The sequence below is a fragment of the Lissotriton vulgaris genome, chromosome 7, assembly GCF_964263255.1.
Source record: "Lissotriton vulgaris chromosome 7, aLisVul1.2, whole genome shotgun sequence".
NCBI classification, from domain to species: Eukaryota; Metazoa; Chordata; class Amphibia; order Caudata; family Salamandridae; genus Lissotriton; species Lissotriton vulgaris.
In genome coordinates this window covers 1,644,243,129-1,644,259,845 of record NC_141695.1, presented here as the reverse complement: position 1 = coordinate 1,644,259,845, position 16,717 = coordinate 1,644,243,129, and the positions used below count along the sequence as shown (strand labels likewise).

At 47.2% G+C, this 16,717-nt stretch overlaps 1 protein-coding gene across 4 annotated transcripts in view; it reads right to left on the bottom strand.

Annotated features, from left to right (window-relative positions):
* STAU1 (staufen double-stranded RNA binding protein 1) overlaps positions 1-16,717 on the bottom strand; it is a 576,538-nt gene that overhangs the window by 63,093 nt on the left and 496,728 nt on the right. For 2 of the 4 annotated variants that reach the window (XM_086932622.1, XM_086932620.1), the window contains one exon: positions 7,692-7,784. In XM_086932622.1, coding sequence (XP_086788748.1) covers positions 7,733-7,784 — 52 coding nt within the window. In that variant the 3' untranslated portion in view covers positions 7,692-7,732. The remainder of the gene's footprint in view (positions 1-7,691; positions 7,785-16,717) is intronic. The other 2 variants (XM_086932621.1, XM_086932623.1) reach the window with 1 other exon arrangement.

Below are 16,717 nucleotides of genomic sequence, written 5' to 3'. Positions count from 1 at the left end.
ATCCGCCACCGCGCTGTTGGACATTCTGCGGTGCGTGGCTGGCAGCACGTGTTGGGGCGCGAAAGGAGCTAAAGGCACCCGTTTGCTGGCGAGGGGCCGAGAGGCCCCAGGACTTGGCCGTAGCCCTGGAGTCCTTAAATCGCTCAAGCGCAAGGTCTGCCTTTTCGCCAAAGAGGCGACGGCCATCAAACGGCATGTCCAGAAGAGTGGCCTGGACATCGGCCGAAAAGTTGGTGGACCTCAACCAGGCGTGGCGTCGAACCGCCACCGTCGTTGCCATCGCCCTGCCCAGTGAGTCCGTGGTATCCAGCCCACACCGGAAGGAATACTGCGCTGCATCTCGACCCTCCGCAAGGGTTTGGGTGAGTTTTGCCCGGACTTCCTCCGGACATTGTGGCAGCACGTCCACGACAGAGTACCACAGGGTGTGGGTATAGCGGCCCAAGAGGCATGCGGTATTAACAGACCGCAGTCCCAAACTGAGGGACGAGAATACCTTCTTCCTGAACTGCTCATACCTCTTGGATTCCGAGATCGAGCGGAGCAGTCGAGAATGCGTTCTTGGAAGTGGAGGCCTGGATGACCAGGCTCTCTGGGTGGGGTGGGTGGACAAACAAAAAGCAAGCGTCTGGCCACGTTCCTATCCACAGGCGGACCTGTGGCAGACTTGGACCAAGTGCCCACCAAGTGCCTACAAGAACGTCACACAAGGCCTCATTAAACGGCAGCAGAGGCTCACTGGAGCTTGCCTGCGGGTTAAGGACCTCTGTGAGGAGGTTAGTCCTCATGGACGCGACAGGGAGCTCAAGGGCTTTGGCTGCCCGTGTCAACACTACACTATAAGCAGCACCCTCCTCCGTAGCCACGGTGGGAGGGGAGACAAATCCAGTGTCTGGCGAAGTGTCAATGCCACTGGCCTCCCCAAGCTCATACGTCCAGTCCTGTGGTGACTGGCACTCCCGTGCCAGAGGGTCCTCAGACCCCTCCCAATTACCCTCGTCACCCATCTCCTGTAGTACAGGTCCAACAGATGGGTCCTGTTCATGGAAATAGAAGTCTCCAAATGCCGTCGGTAGCGGCGCCCATCGGTGCCGCTCCGGCGCCAGAACCGGACCGGGGGTAGGATCGGGTACGGCGCCCATAGCAGGCGCCGGGGGGCAACACCCGTAGGGCCAGCGTCGGCGAGGTCCTGAGGTCGACGGGCGACGACCCGGATCCGGAAGCGGATCCAGAGAGGGCCTGCGGCGCCGGGACCGAAGTCTCCGGCGGCGCCGAGGCCCAAGCACCCGACTGCGTCGGAGCCGAAGCACCCGACCCGCTAGGCCCTCCAGCTGAGGCCGTTGGGCCCGGAGGCGCCACGGAACCCGCCTGAGGAAGGGACCTCAAGGCCATGAGGTACCGCTTGATCTCCTCAGGCGTCGCGTCTTGCCCAGGGACCCGAAGGTGTGGGGCAGGCGGCGACGACTGCCACTCCGGCGGAGCCGCGTGGGTGGTGTCACCCGAACACCCGGCCGCATCGTGCGAGCGTCGGGGTGGGTCGGAGGAACGATGATGTCTCTCCGACCTCTTATGCCTCTTACCCGAGGACTTGGATCCGGACAACCGATGACCACTCCCGGAGCTGCGAGGGCTCTGACCACGCGACCTGCCCCTCGACCTCCTGTGGGACCGGGACCGGGACCAGGAGCTGCGCGGGGCCAACTGCCGGAGCTCCAGTCGCTTGCGAGACCGCTCTCGCCTAGCTTTAGACGTCAGGGCCCGGCAGTCTGAGCAGGTGCGGTCGTCGTGGTCGAGGCCTAAACCCTTGAGGCACCGGCGATGGGAGTCGGTAACCGACATCAGTCGGTTACACCTGGAACAGGGTTTAAACCCGGGCATCCCTACCGGCATCGTTGGAGTAGAGGACTCGAGTACAGAAATGATTAAAAAGTTTAGTAAAAAAAGACTAAGGGGTAGAGCTTCACCGGATCTGCGCTAGCTGGCGCGGAAAAAAGAAGAACTGACGTTGGAGCGCATGGGCGGCGTCTAAGTACTCCGACGACGTCATTCCGGCGCTAACGACGCCGGACTCGGAGCCGCGGACGACGCCTGCCGGCGCGCAGGGGTCTTGCTACGCAAAATTTTCCGGATCCAGTCTGACGCCTGGGGATATTCTAAGGTACGTAATCTATCACTAACGTGTCTCTTTCAGGTAATGCAAAGCAGGCAAAAGCGAGTTAAAAACTACAAAGCTAATGGTAAGCAATGGGAGGAATGCATTCCCAGGGAAGCTTTCTGAATGTCCCCAAGATTTTGTTAGCAAACCAGACAGCTGCACTGTCTAGTAAGCTTAGACCTAAAAAGTAGTTCTGAACTGCAGCCGGTACCTGGGTCAAGTTAGGCCTCAAACTGTTAAAATACTGAGTGTTTCATTCAGATCCTATAAATCATAATTCGAGTCCATCCCCAATTTTTTTCACTATAAAGCAGCACTGCTTCCTCTTGGAGGGCAAAGCTCTATGGTCTCCCAAGAGGAAGGCTTCCACTTTCTCCTGATAATTCTTGGTCACGGACTGAGGCAATGTGGTCTAACTGGAAATGGCTGGTGAAGATGCAGTTGATAGTCAATCTGAATACAGGGAGCACCCAAGAGTGGTTGGTGATCTTGAAGCAATAAAAGTAGGTTACTTTATACGTCGGTCATCCATTTGATGGACAGGTACAGATTACACTAATCCCACTACCAGCCAGGAAGCAACTACTTTGTTCAACAGATATCCCTTAGACGACCACTTACAATCATCTTATCAAATTCATCTGAAAGGATGCTTCATGGATGTCAAGCTGTGGGTAGCGATGATTGGAACTAAGGAATCATTGCTCCAATCACAGGAAATAATGGGTGAGAGGAGTCTACAGCCAGACCGAGGAGATACTAAAGCTCAGAAGGGCGTGGGGAAGCATGCTTCTTTGCATGATTAAGGGACACTGAACTAAATGGGATCACAAGTCCATTTGATTTTTGTTGTAAAGGTAGAAGGGATCTGGTTTGAAGATTGCAATAAAGAACCACGAAATGCTTTGGACTCAACTATTGAACTTTACACAATTTGGGATGTCGGAAGGTGCTATGTTTATTGTTGGAAACGTGTTTCCAGTTAACTTGCTGGTGGCTCCTTTTCCTCCCTCGAGCATCATTCGGTGGGGTTATATTTGTACATTACATTAGGAAGACACAGGGTTGGGCCTTTTAGTGCCTAGCTACCGGTTCAGGTTTGTAATAACCTAACTAAATGCCCTTCAAAGAGCAAAAGCTGTGTTTCTCCAAAAACTCCTTTGCATGCTTGAGATCAGCCTACCTTTTTTCTGAGAATAATGGGAATGAAGATTGCCTCCCTTCAGAGTATGATAACAGTGGTACAATGGATGCATTAGTTCAAAAACACTCAGACGATTCTGGACTGCCCAGCAGACCAGAGAATTCCTCCTGCTGTGAATTCCTGTTGAATGGCATCCAAACATGCTATATTTTTTCCAATGACTATTTCTCCAGAGGATGAGACCCATTCCTGCTTTGGGAAGGATTGTTTTGAGGAGGATCAGTAAGGTAGTTACTTGAGCCAGTTTGCATAAACAAGTGGGAAATGATACTTTAAAATTGTCGATGTCACCTTTTAATTCAGAAGTTCGAAGGAGGGATATTAAGAGGCGCAAATGCTGTGACCCACTAAGTCCATCTCACTGGCATTCTGCCTCGGCAGGCCCAGTTGGGCTGTGACCGTTCTCAATAGTGGTCAACCAAACTCTTGACGTACATAGCATGCCATCATCTCACCCTCGTGCAAAAACAACAGTTGATGGACAGAATGCAGAACAATGTCTTACATTCACCCCTGTACAGAGATCTGGGCCTAAATCCATCGTTTTTTTGCACTCCACGCCACCCCAGTTCAGACATGGCCATATGCAAATCAGCCTTGACCCTGTGCCTCATGGGAACAGTCCAGCCCGAACTGCCAAACCATGTCTTTCCTGGACCGGAATCAAGCATCCTAGGACCGGTTTCTGGCTATCAGCCGTTTTCAGCCAGGATAGCTTGACTCCGGTGGTGTGGAGAGCATGGGACTCACGTCTGAACATACCTATCCCACTCGGGTGACAAATGCAAAAAGAGGATGAGACCCATTCCTGCTTTGCGAAGGATTGTTTTGAGGAGGATCAGTAAGGTAGTTATTTGAAAAGCCAGTTTGCATAAACAAGTGGCAAATGATACTTTAAAATTGTCGATGTCACCTCCTAATTCAGAAGTGCGAAGGAGGGATATTAAGAGGCGCAAATGCTGTGACCCACTAAGTCCACCTCACTGGCATTCTGCCATGGCAGGCCCAGTTGGGCTGTGACCGGTCTCAATTCTGATCAACCAAACTCTTGACGTACATAGCATGTCATCATCTCACCCTCAGCAGAGAAATTCTGTTCATGTTAGCAGTGCTCTTGGGTGTTAACTCCACATTTCTAATAGCATTCCTACCACAGTTGCTCTCCAGGAAGCCCTACCTTATTAGCATGTCTGATTTGAAGATGCAGAGAACACGGTCTATCTGGAGATGCAAGCTGTGGATAACTCAATTGGTAGCACATGAAACCTTTTACCATAGCATTCCTTATAGAGTTGCTCTTAAGAATAAATATCAATGTCAAGTTGGTTATTCTAACAAACAACTATTTTAATAAACACCTTTATCATAGTACATCTATCATGAATGATGGGTGATTAAAGTCAATCCCCAACCATTAAAGAAATATTAAAGACAACAGCTCTCTGGTTATTGTCCTGTCTGCTGTACGCTACATATGTAGTTCCAGGTTTTGCTTTTTGATTCTCTGAAATAAAGAGCACTTCGAAAGAATGGGCCACTGCTACTCTATGGAAGTTTAGTATTATGGGGTCTGTTGTGTTGTTACTGACCAGGTCTGCTCTGGCACCAGATATTGAAGGTCGATAATTTAATTAACGCATTCCTAGAACATATTTTATGCTTCTTGGCATCTTTTTTCGTTTTATAATGGTCTTGGTTTGAAGCACAGGTGGGATCGAAACTTGTGAGCTTTGCGTTTGGGGGCTCTGAGCACTACGCCCTGGGCTACAAGGGCAATCTTTGGAGGCCTGAAGGGGAATAAGAATGACCATGCCTCATACTGTAGGACTGTATGCTAGTAGTAGTGAGTGCGTGTTTTTAAGAAGAAATGGTGAACAGGATTTTGCAAGTTAGAAAAGTGCATAACGTTTTGTGAAAATTGCACAGCGCAAATCTGCTATAACATAAGATAACTTTATTTTACTCATACGTTTCCTTTCACAATTTGCCCACATTCTTAACACCCTGCATTTTGCTTAGCTGCTTCATACTAAAATAGTGACATTTTCTAAAAAACACAAACAGTACAATTCTCCAACTCTTTAAAGAGTTGGGGGTCCTTTTCTGATTGTCGTTTTCTGGTTGAGCAACACCAGATCTATTCAGTGTGCTGGTTTGGTGGATTTGTTCCAGGGGTGGCGGTCTTAAAAGGTGCAGATGGACAAAGGCCAAAGACCGTCAAGTCCATCACACTTTGCGGGGCTACTAGCTTCCTTTTAAGGTGTACAGACAGTATGATCATTTGAAATTCCTCCACAAACGCAAACAGACCACCCCCTCCTTGGTAAATCCGTCTGCAGAACTTGCATTTCTGAGGTCATATTTTACGCTGAGAAGCCTCGGGATCACAATACAAGGAGTTCTAGTGAGTTGGCATTCTTTTTTATTTTAAGGTTGTCTGAGCACTAAGTTCAATAGATTGCATTGTGTGCTACAATGTAGGCCTGCATGCCACCTTCGAAAGCTGTACAAGGCACATACAGCAGTCCGTGTGTGTGTGTGTGTGTGTGTGTGTGTGTGTGTGTGTTATGTAAGTGCTCCATGTAAAAACTGTTTGTTTGTTCCATGCCATTTTCTGGTCTGGCATTTAGATTGTAATGAAATTCGTATAGAACACAGGTTTGCTATTGAAACCACAACATTAATGTCCAGTTTAGACCTGCTCCATTCAGGAGGCTTTTTACTCCCAATGTTCATAGCTTCATACCTCCAATCAAGCAAGTCATAAGTGCTTCGCTGTTTACCTGTGCCCAGGTCTGCTCAGCAGAAAAGAATATCTCCAACATGGGAAGCACATTGGGCTCAGCTGCTGTCCACACCACCAATCCATATACTGTCAGAAAATAGGCGCCCACAGGGCCTCTCACAGAGGTGTTCATTTATTGCCTGTGCCAATTTACGTTGCATATGGGATGGTCCGAAAGATCTGCAGATCACCACCAGAGCAAGACTTCCTTGAATGTGTGCCACTCATCATATTCTGCCAACTGACGTTGGTCAGTGAGCACCGATTAGAAGGTGATGAGATTGTGAAATGAATGTTGCCCCCTGGAGACCTTTAGGCAGCTAGTGTACCTCCCACTTCACATATTGAAGTAAACCAGTCCGGCGTTTACAGCAGTTGCACATGGCACAGTACATTCGTGCACTGCTACTTGGTTTAATTCAAGCCTCACAATTTCCTATAGAAGATTCCAAACAAAATTAGAATTTGACAAATACTGTAGCACAGCTAACATATTTGCAAAACACCATTGCCCAGCATTAGCACAAACCCAGGAAGGACCTGGAGAAGGTGACAGGTGCACAGAACCAGTGGGATATTGGTTTCGGACTATATAAAAAAAAAAAAATCCATAAAGGTGGTAACCGGTATGCCTTTCATAATTTGGAGCTCATCAGCTTTATTCAGGTCCATGAATTACAGAATATTTCAAATGTACTCAACCGTCAGGCCAATGTTGTTGACATACAAGTTATGAACAAATAACTATCTCCAACTCACATTTTGGAGGATTACCTTAACATATTTAACGTCTGTGTGGCTACCAGCTATCAGAACTCCCCTCCAGAATGTTCAGTGTGCCGAGTTTGGGTCCAAGACCTAATGCAAACCTTTTTAACCATCACATATCCAGCACTGCATGTACAAACTGTTTATTTCAACTGTGTCCCTAGTGAATAGAGCCTCTACAAGTACTAGAATACAAGACACAGCTACACTAGCAAAAGGATTTTTAGAGGAGAAAGCAATAACATATGGGTGCAAAGTATATTTTTTAAAGTTAGGCAGCAAAGACACAAAATAGTAAGACGTAGAAAGCCTGACCAATCGAGCGACAACACTAAAGTAACTGTCATTTTCAATTCTATTTCGGTATTATTTACAGTTGCTCAAATTACACATTATACTGTGTCTAGTGATAATATCTATGTGCAATAACTGAAGCTGCAAATCAATTTTACATTTATTTCTTAACTTATTTATTTTCACACCCATTTGTGTTTAAATCAAGACGAACTGCTCCTTCCTCACCATCACTCCTTTGTCACCAAATATTGGTGCCCTTGTTACTTTTTTTGTTCACTTTTTCCCTACGACTGCCTCCCAAGATTCTTGTGTTTGCTGCTGGTGGTTGTCTCCTAAGCTGTTGTCCACCCAACTGTAAACTTTGAAATACCACCAGCTAATCAGTGTTCTTTTATCAATATATTTCTATTGCAAAGTGCCCTGCCTTTATTTTCACTTTCTAACACATCAGACTTTATTTAAAAAAAGAAAAGAATACATACAACAGGATGCTCACATTGCAGGAACCGCCAAGAACATGTTGCTAAAGGTAATCCACACTTTCTTTACATTGGGATTTTACAGATTCATAGCCACTGCAAGAAAAAAAACAATGTTTTACTTATCCAAAGGGGGCCTCTTTTGCTTTCGTCAAAAGTGAAAATACTGAATACAAAATATTTTATTTTAAAAACAAACGTGATGAGTAAATACCACATTAGTGTGTTGTGGATGTCAGTAGATGGAATATTTGTCATCCACATCTAGCCAACGAGGACGATACAGAACACTTGAGAGCATAAGTGAGTAAAGGAGAAATCAAGGCTTGTGTCTTTTAGGTAACGTCCTACAGTAGCAACTGTTTACTGGTTAAGTTATTTTCCAAAAACACCAATTTATCTGCAAGCACAACCAATATAAATCAGTATTCAAGAACGAAATAGCGACAAAGGTCTGGCTAATTTCTAAGAGAAAGTGAATCTTCATTGATTAGCAAATTTGTGGACGAGTTGTGAGGGAGGGGGAGTTTGAGAGTGAGCCGACGATGGGTTAGATGAGTGACTGCATAGATAAAGGCAAGTGAACCATTCTTCTACGTTTTCAATGAAAAGGGACTGCAGCATTAACCTGGTGTCTAGAAATAAAAAAAAAAGAACAGCAAATAATAAGCAAATACAGAGATTGAGACGACAGGCTGTAGATGGGCATTTGAGTATGTATAGGGACATAGGTAGCTTCAATTGGTGCACTTACGCTACACAATAATAAATATGGATAGGTGGCCATACCAGCCAGGACAGAGGGAAAGGGGGTCGGTCGGGAGGCTACCAACTTCAGACGTGCAGGTTGGTTACATTGGTTTACTCTACTGTCTTATGTGACACTAATGTAGTTACCCAGTAACAGCTCTGAAATTCAGCAGGGAGTGTCACCTGAATTACAAGAATACATTGAAACCAGTTAATAAAAGTGAAACGTCTGGATGGAGCTCCTAAATTATCATTACACTTTGTCACATCTATTCTATTCGTCGCCATTGAAGGGGGGGCTGCAAGCAGGTTAAAGTAACTGAATTGTATCAGCCTTAAATTAGAGTTCATAGATACAGTCTTGTCTTTATTAAAGGGTATCTTTCATAAATCGTTTCGGATATCTTCCCACAGAACAAATTACTTCCCTTTAGTAACACTCTTTCTGATGGTAATTCTATCTAATCGCAGACTACTTACATTCTGAAATTCCCTAGATGCCAGACAAAATCGGGAAAACTCAAAAGCAGTGCTTCGAGTGCCATACACGGAGTCGTGCAGCCTACACCAAGTCACAAATTTGATACAGCGAACAGATTAAGTAGACATCGTGTATGGATGTCTAACAGCAACCAGGTGGTAGATTGAAAGCAATCACATGGAGGTGTAGACTGCACAGCATCGGGTGCAGAACCTTCTAAGCTGCTGCAACAGAGGATCCTGCTGAAGAGGTAATCTAAATCAGGGGACAGACACTCATGCATAGAAGTTCCGGGTAGCAGACTCTCCTGGTCCAATCTGGAGCCACAAGGACAACTCGGGACCAGTCATTCTATATCTTCTTTAGCACAAGAAGAAAGGTGTTTAGGAGTCCTGTGTTCCACTCCAGCTTAAATCCACATCAGAGCAAGAATTTTCACAAGAACTCCAACTCGACGGTAATGAAAAGATTCAACCAGGATGTTTCAGCTGTCGCAAGATGCCCCGGGCCACCAAAGTGTGCAGATGCCGCTCGTGATCCACCATGCACCGCCGACTGAACTTATCCACCCTGGGTTCAAAGGATCTAGTCAGGTTGTTCACAATCCGGGAGATGCTCCGATACTCCAACTTGAGGCGCAGAGCCTCTTCGCACAGGACCCAGGACCTCACTCCGCTCTGCTTGTTGAAGCACCACATGGCAGTGGGTTTGTCCATGAGAACTTGCACCAACCGTCCCTTGATGAATGGCAGGAAGGCCTTCAGTACCAGATAAATGGTCCACAACTCCAACAGACCGCTATGGTGCTAGGTTTCTGCTGGAGACCAGAGTCCTCTGACCGCCTCCTGCCCCAGATCGCCTCAAAGTGTTGCATCCGTTACCACCATCAGGTTTGGTTGGGTAAAGGAGAGGGGTCTGCCACAGGTCCAATAGTGGTCAAGCAGTCTCCACTGCAGGTCTCTTGCAATCTCTTATGACATCTGGATTCAGTATACTGGATTATGGGTTCATTGTGATGGTCAATTCCCCTGCAAAGCCCACATATGCCACCATGCACAGTAGCCAAGCAGGATGCAGGAGGGTAAGAGGTCAAAAAACCTCCGAGTGGCTTTCACTGAGAAGGGCCAGCATTATAACCTAACTGTGCCATCTTAGGGATACGACTTGAGGAGCAAAGAGTAACCAAGATTTGTACCGGTCTGTCGTGACTGCAAACAAATGTAACATAAATTCAGTGCCAAGCAATAAGAACCAAACCCCTCCCGCCTCCCCCCGCCCAGCCGGAGAGGCGTTACCAACTTTACCTAAACAGTCCATAGTACCAATAGCATCCTAGAAATGATGAAAAACAAACAAATGTGGTACATTCTATCGTCACCAATACTATCTCTAGGTGTACACCAAAGTGGGGGGGGGGGGGGGGGGCGATCGCTATCCAGCGGCCCAGCAACCTCAACAAAAATGATATGTAACATGGTAAATCCCAGCATCCACAACAAATTATCAAATGTGCGGCATAGTAAGATGTATCAAGTGACCAACAGTCAGCCATGACCAGAGTTCGCGAACAAATCCACACTCACAGCTGAACCACTGTGTGAGGGTGAGGCGGTGTCTGTCTCCGTGGGGCGCTTATGATCGAGTTTGTAATTGCAGCAAAATTCCTGCACTTCCGTGGGATTTTCAAAGATTCGGGCATGTCCGTTTACCTCCACCCGCAGCCTGGCAGGGTATAGAATACCGTATTTCAACCCCAGGTTCCTGAGCCCTGCTTTAACCCCGAGAAATTTCCTCCTCGCATCTTGAACCAGAGCAGTGAAATCCAGGTATAGAGATAGCTTGGAGCCCTGCAAGAGAGTTTGCCTTGCTCACGTGCCAGGCGCAGCGCTGTATCCCGGTCTCTGAAATTCATTATAGATGCAATTATGGGCCTAGGCGGGCACACTGGGTTGGGGCGGGGGCCAAGTGACCTATGGGCGCGTTCCACCACAAAGCCAGGAGTGAAGGCCTCTTTCCCAAACAAGTCAGTTAGTGTCGTCTCTACTAGATTATCCATGCGCCCAGATGCTGTGGATTCAGGCACGCCCGTAAGGCGGATGTTGTTGCAACGGCTTCGCACTTCCAAATCCTCATTTTTCGTTGCAACCTCCTTTAGGATCCGTTCCATGCGGTCTACCCTTTTCACAGATTGCGCCATTCCATCCTCCAGGTCGGACGTGCGGAATTCAACCCCATCAAGGCGTCGATCATGCACCTGGATCTTTGTGCCCAGGTCTGCCATGTGTTTGTCCAAGGAGTCAAAGAGGACATCTAGAGCCTTGAATCCCGCCCTCATTTCCAACAGTAATGGATTCAAATGGTTAGCGTATTCCGTCGAGGTAGAAGGAGACTGCCCACCTTCCACCATATCGCAAGGCTGGTCACGGGTAGGTTCCACAATTTTCTCGAAGGGAAGTACGCGTTGCCTAGGGTCTCTACGGCCTATGCCGCAACTGCACTGGAGGGCACGAGTGAGTAGGGCTGCTAATGAGGTGTTGCAGGGGGAACCTTATACGACAAGTAGTGTGTAGGATCACTGTGTCGCAGTATCAAACTTGCGGCAGCCACAGCGATGCTCAGTATCGCGACAAACTGGGTGCAGGCGGAGCATGTAATAGATCCCACAGTTCATGCAGTGAAGGGAGAGAGCGCCCACAGAGCGGCAGCCTAAGTGGTCGCAGGCGGGGTGCAGCGCAGACAAAGGTATGGATATACATGAGTAGGCCCTGTGATGGGAGAGGTGCCAGTTCTTTGGTTAGCCCCTCAAATCCAGGGGAGGAAAGGCCGCGGTCAAAGTGCTGTTGTTTCCAGGCGGGGTGGTGAGGAGGGGGGGTGCTTGCTGCATGCACTCTAGATTAGCGTTGCCCGCGGGAGTGCTGCATAGATGCAATAGCTAGGGTTGGTATCAGATCCCACTGTGGAAGGATTAAAGAGGTCGCCTCTTCACCACAATCGGCACTCGCGTTTCCTGGGGCTCAACGAGTGCACCGCACGGGAGGCCGATCGGACCCCCCCGTACCGCGGGGCGCCCGCTGTGTCACTGGGAGAGGTCCGGTCGTGCCGAGGCGCACACCGCACTTCCCGCACCACCCCCGAAGCGATCCTGGCCGTTTCTTCACTCCGTTTCAGGCTCCACTCTCGCACGGCTCAGCACCGCCACCTTTTTGTAAGACGCTCCGGCAGGGAGCAGGAAGGACCATGGTCGCTTCTCTGCTGCAGGGCTAGATTTTACACCACAGCTGTCGCCATTATGATCCCGGGATGTTCACCATGCCATCACGGGGTTTAGCGCCTCATCTGGATTAGGGAAACGGTCGTTCGGTTACTGCGGCCGGGAGAGCTTCAGCTCTGTGCGGCCATCCAGTTCACAGCATAGCCACGCCCCCTCTAGGGTCCTTAAAGGGGAAACTGTCCTTAAGTCTAAAATCAATACACAGAGCAGGGAGGATAACTAGGTCGGTAAGGAATCTTTGGTTAGGTAGAGTCTCTACCAGCTACGGTGTTACCAAAAGTAAGTAATGTGTTCATCTGATCAAGTCTTCTTGCAGTAGATTCTTTACTTAGAATAGATACCCAAGGTATAAATCCCCAGGGGAGGGGAAGCAATATGGATTAAACTCGAACCTGACTGTCCAGGCATTAGTGTTTCGTAAATGTGTGCAGGGAAGCCCACGTTGCTGCCTGACAGATATCCAGAACAGGAACTCAGCGAGATAACGCAGTGGTCGCACCCTTGGCTCTGGTGGAATGAACCCACAAACCCTCTGGGGGTTGCTTTTTTTACCCAATGCTTAGCAGATCATGATGTACAGCACTAGCCATTGTAAGATGGTACAGTTCTGCACAGCCTTTACTTTCTTTGCTCGTACGTACCCCACGAACAGAGATTCCTCCACCAGGAACTCTTCTGCACCGTTAAGGTAGAAGGACAACACTATTTTAGGGTTCAGTCGATTAAGTCTCTCCTCTTCTTTAGACGAGTGAGAAGAAGCGTAGAAGGTATGCAGAGTGATAGACTGGCCTACATTTAAGTGCTTTACCAACTTCGGAAGAAAGGATGCTCCGAGTCAAAGGACCAGTTTGTCTGGGTAGATGTTGAGGTAAAATGGATTTGCTGACAGTGCCTATAGCTCACTGACCCTCCGGGTAGATGTTATCGACCTCTAGGAAGGCCGTTTTTAAAGCCAGAGAGGACTGTTGTGTAGTTGCTCGAAAGGAGCGCACATCAAAAATGGGAGAACTAGGTTGCGGTCCAACTGCGGCATAATTAAAGGTGCTGATGGGTACATAGGTTTCCAAAAGGTCTTCAGCATATTTACATGGTGGGATTTGAAAAACGATGGCTGATTTGTCAACCAAAGAAATGCTGAGAAGGTAGGTACCTTTTCAATATGCCCAAAGCGGAACCCTGCTGGGCAAGGGTAAGAATAAACAAAAGAACCTGGGAAAGGGTTGCAGATAGAGGGTCAACTTGTTTATCTGTACACCATGCCACAAACTTGCTCCAACATCAAGCATATACAGTCTTGGTGTAGGGATGCCTGGATGCCAAGATAGCATTGCAGACTTCGGGAGGAAGGACAAAAGCTGCCCACTATCGCCATTCAATCTATATGCATGAAGGAAAAGCGTTTTCCGGTACAGGTGCAGAACCCTACCATGCTGCTGCGAAAAAAGATTATCCTGAAAAGGCAGCCCTATTGGAAGACCCGTGATCATGCTCAGCAGCTCAGGAAACCAGACTCTGTGCCAAATCCGGAGCCACAAGAATGGCTTGTTCTTTTCTCATCTTCTTGAGAACTCTAGGCATGAGTGGTACGAGCGGAAAGGCAAACAGGAGACCGGAGCTCCTCTCGCGTCAAAAAGCATCTCTGAGCGAGAGCCACATTTAGGAACAATATATTCATCACAGACGTCTCATGGGACTCACTTGTGTAGAACATTATGCATAAAAATCTGAAAGGCCCTGTATTACTTTAAAATTAATTCTGTTCCACAAATTAATTGCAACACTCCATTATTGTAGGATACCTGATCTTGGGAGTACTGAAAAGAAGCTACTGTACTCCCAAATTAATAAAAATATATATCTAATAATTGCAAAATTATAAATGGTTGGAGGGCATGCTAAAGGGGCGTAGAGGCTGCAGTTGCTGGATAGGGGAATGGGGTGGACTGGCTCGATTCTGGCTGGCTGTTCCCCGGGGTCTGTGGGAGCTACGTCCCTAGCCACAAACCGATTGCGCAATTTGTTGTGGTGGCTGGGTGTGGAAAGGCATGGTTGAAAGCCGCTTCCAGCACAGAGTCCGCCTTCCCTCCGAACATAAGGAAGTCATCAAGGGGCATGTCCACGAGTGAGGCCAAGACATCCCCCGAAAAGCCAATGGCTCTAAAACAGGTGTAGAGATTGATTTGGCGGTCGCACTACTATTGTTCAGTAGGTAATCAATAGAAATCAAATATTGGTAGTGTGGGAGTGCTGGGGAATATCCCCCCCTGTTCAAGGGGTGTATGATCAAATTATCAAATGCAGTCCTTCACCTCTGGAAGGGTACAGCAATCAGGAATCAATTTAACTAGTTTCACTTCGGTTTATTAGCCTTCAAAATCCAATAGTGAAATTTCCAAAAGATGCTATCATACGTATATTTCAAATAATTAGATTGTCAAAAGCAGTCAAAATGTTGGTTCACAAGGATAACAGAGTAATATCCCCCATGCATTTCAGGTCCAGCCCTTCTTCAGAGGGTTTTGCCTGTAAAAATAAAATGATAAGCCCAATGACCCTGGGCCATAAGCGTTTATCTAGTAGGAACAATTAGTATTGGCAGCCCAAAAAGAGTGAAAGTGGTGTACAGCAATACAAGTGGTCCCCGTAGCGAAGTCAACCGAAAAGAATTACAAGTGCTCATGTGAATAAAAACAACTTGATATGCGTGCAAAGATGTCGCGTGTACTGCTTATCCGTACATTAACGTCTGAAAGGTGGCTGACCATGAGTGCTTGAAGATGCTACACAAAGAAATTTAATAAAACAGACACTACATCAACAATACACAGTTGCTTCTCCCAGTGCAATCAGGCACAATATAGAACTACAAAGCTATTCATTAGACTAACAATGGCAAATATAAAAGCAACAGCGCATCGAGATTCCGTCAAACAATGTGCAACATCAACAGAATACATTAGACAACCCCCCCCCACACCACAGTGTGTACAAGAAAATAGAAAAAGGTTGCCTAGTGATTCATGAAAATTGCATTCTTTGTTCAAGAGAAGTGGAAATATGCTAGTTAAACCACAGCACTTTATTATAACAACCTACTGGAATACTGCTTTTTCTTGCCAAGTAAAATAATTTGTAATGAGTAGGACAACCACATAATGGTTCTAAAGCCTAAACAGTTTGTGCGGTTTTACGTTGCCTGCTGCCCACATTATGAGCTATGCACTAGAGGCTTCAAATTCTGGAATATTCCTAGCTGTTTGCACAAGTCATGTGATCTGACTTCAATACTGTTGGGGCTACCAACACATAATGGGACACTGACTAGAAAGATCCTCATCTAACTCTGTGTACCATAGCACAAGGGCGATTAAACACCCAGCAAGGTGACTCCAGGGGTAAAACCTCATCTAAAAGCAAAGCCCACCTCAACAGGATTGCTTACAAACGAATGCAACTCCTCCTAGATATTGCTTTTAATTCTGTAATTGATGCAGTTTTGTTGTAGATTTTCCACTTTTATAGGATCACTGCTTTTTGGTTTCTAAATTCAGTACTGAAGGTGGCTGGCATTCATTTTGGATTGGTGGTGGGGAAGCTGCTCGTGTTGCTTTTGAAGTCCACACTTTTCTTCACTCTCCCTCAACCACTTGACTCATCTGGTGGCGACTGGACGTTTGGTGTCCATAAATGCGGTGTTCATCAGTTTCTACTCCTGTCTACTTACTCTAGTCTTTGGGGGATGTGCAACCTAGGCTTCAAGGTTAAAGGTGCCTTCTTGTGGTAACTGCCTATTTGGGCATTAAAGAACCTTTGGCAAAAACCCCTGCCTCTCGATCATCTTATCCGCCCCTCCCCTTTTTTGACATACTCACCCCCACTTTTTGCCTGGTATTTGATGCAATTCTGACTTGGAGTGCACTAGGTTCCTGCTAATCAGGTCCCCAGTGCCAGTTCTCTTTCCTGCAGTACCTAATGGAGTGGTACGTCTCCAGATGGGATCCCAGGTGTGCCCCGATTATGTTAGAGAGCATGCTGAAGCACCTCCAGCCTCTGTGGGTGAGGTGGATGTAGCTGTCCTGACTTTCTGGCCCAGTAATCTGGAGAAATACAGAAAACTGCCACATATTAATGGGGCTAGAGTTGAAGCACTGAGGGATAGGTGCAAGTGTTACTATGGTGACTGGTGGGATCTTCACAGTCTACAATGCTGAAAACCAGACTAAGGTTCATCCCAGGGCAATGGTGTGCTTAGAATGGGGACTGTTACTGACTAAAAGAAGGTGGTAGCATCTTCTGCAATTCTTGTGTCCTAGTGAATTCTAGGAAATTATTTCGAGTCCTAAGCTTGGGCTGAGGTTGATAAAAAGCCATGCTGGCTATACCGGATTCAGTGTGTATAAAAACAAGAGCACAGTGCAGAGCCCAGGATGAAAAGGAGGAGCTGGAGTCTGGAATAATGGCCCAACCCTCCAAGAGAAAAGGTAAGAAGTCTGGGAAAACTACTTCAAATCAGACACACGCTCACGT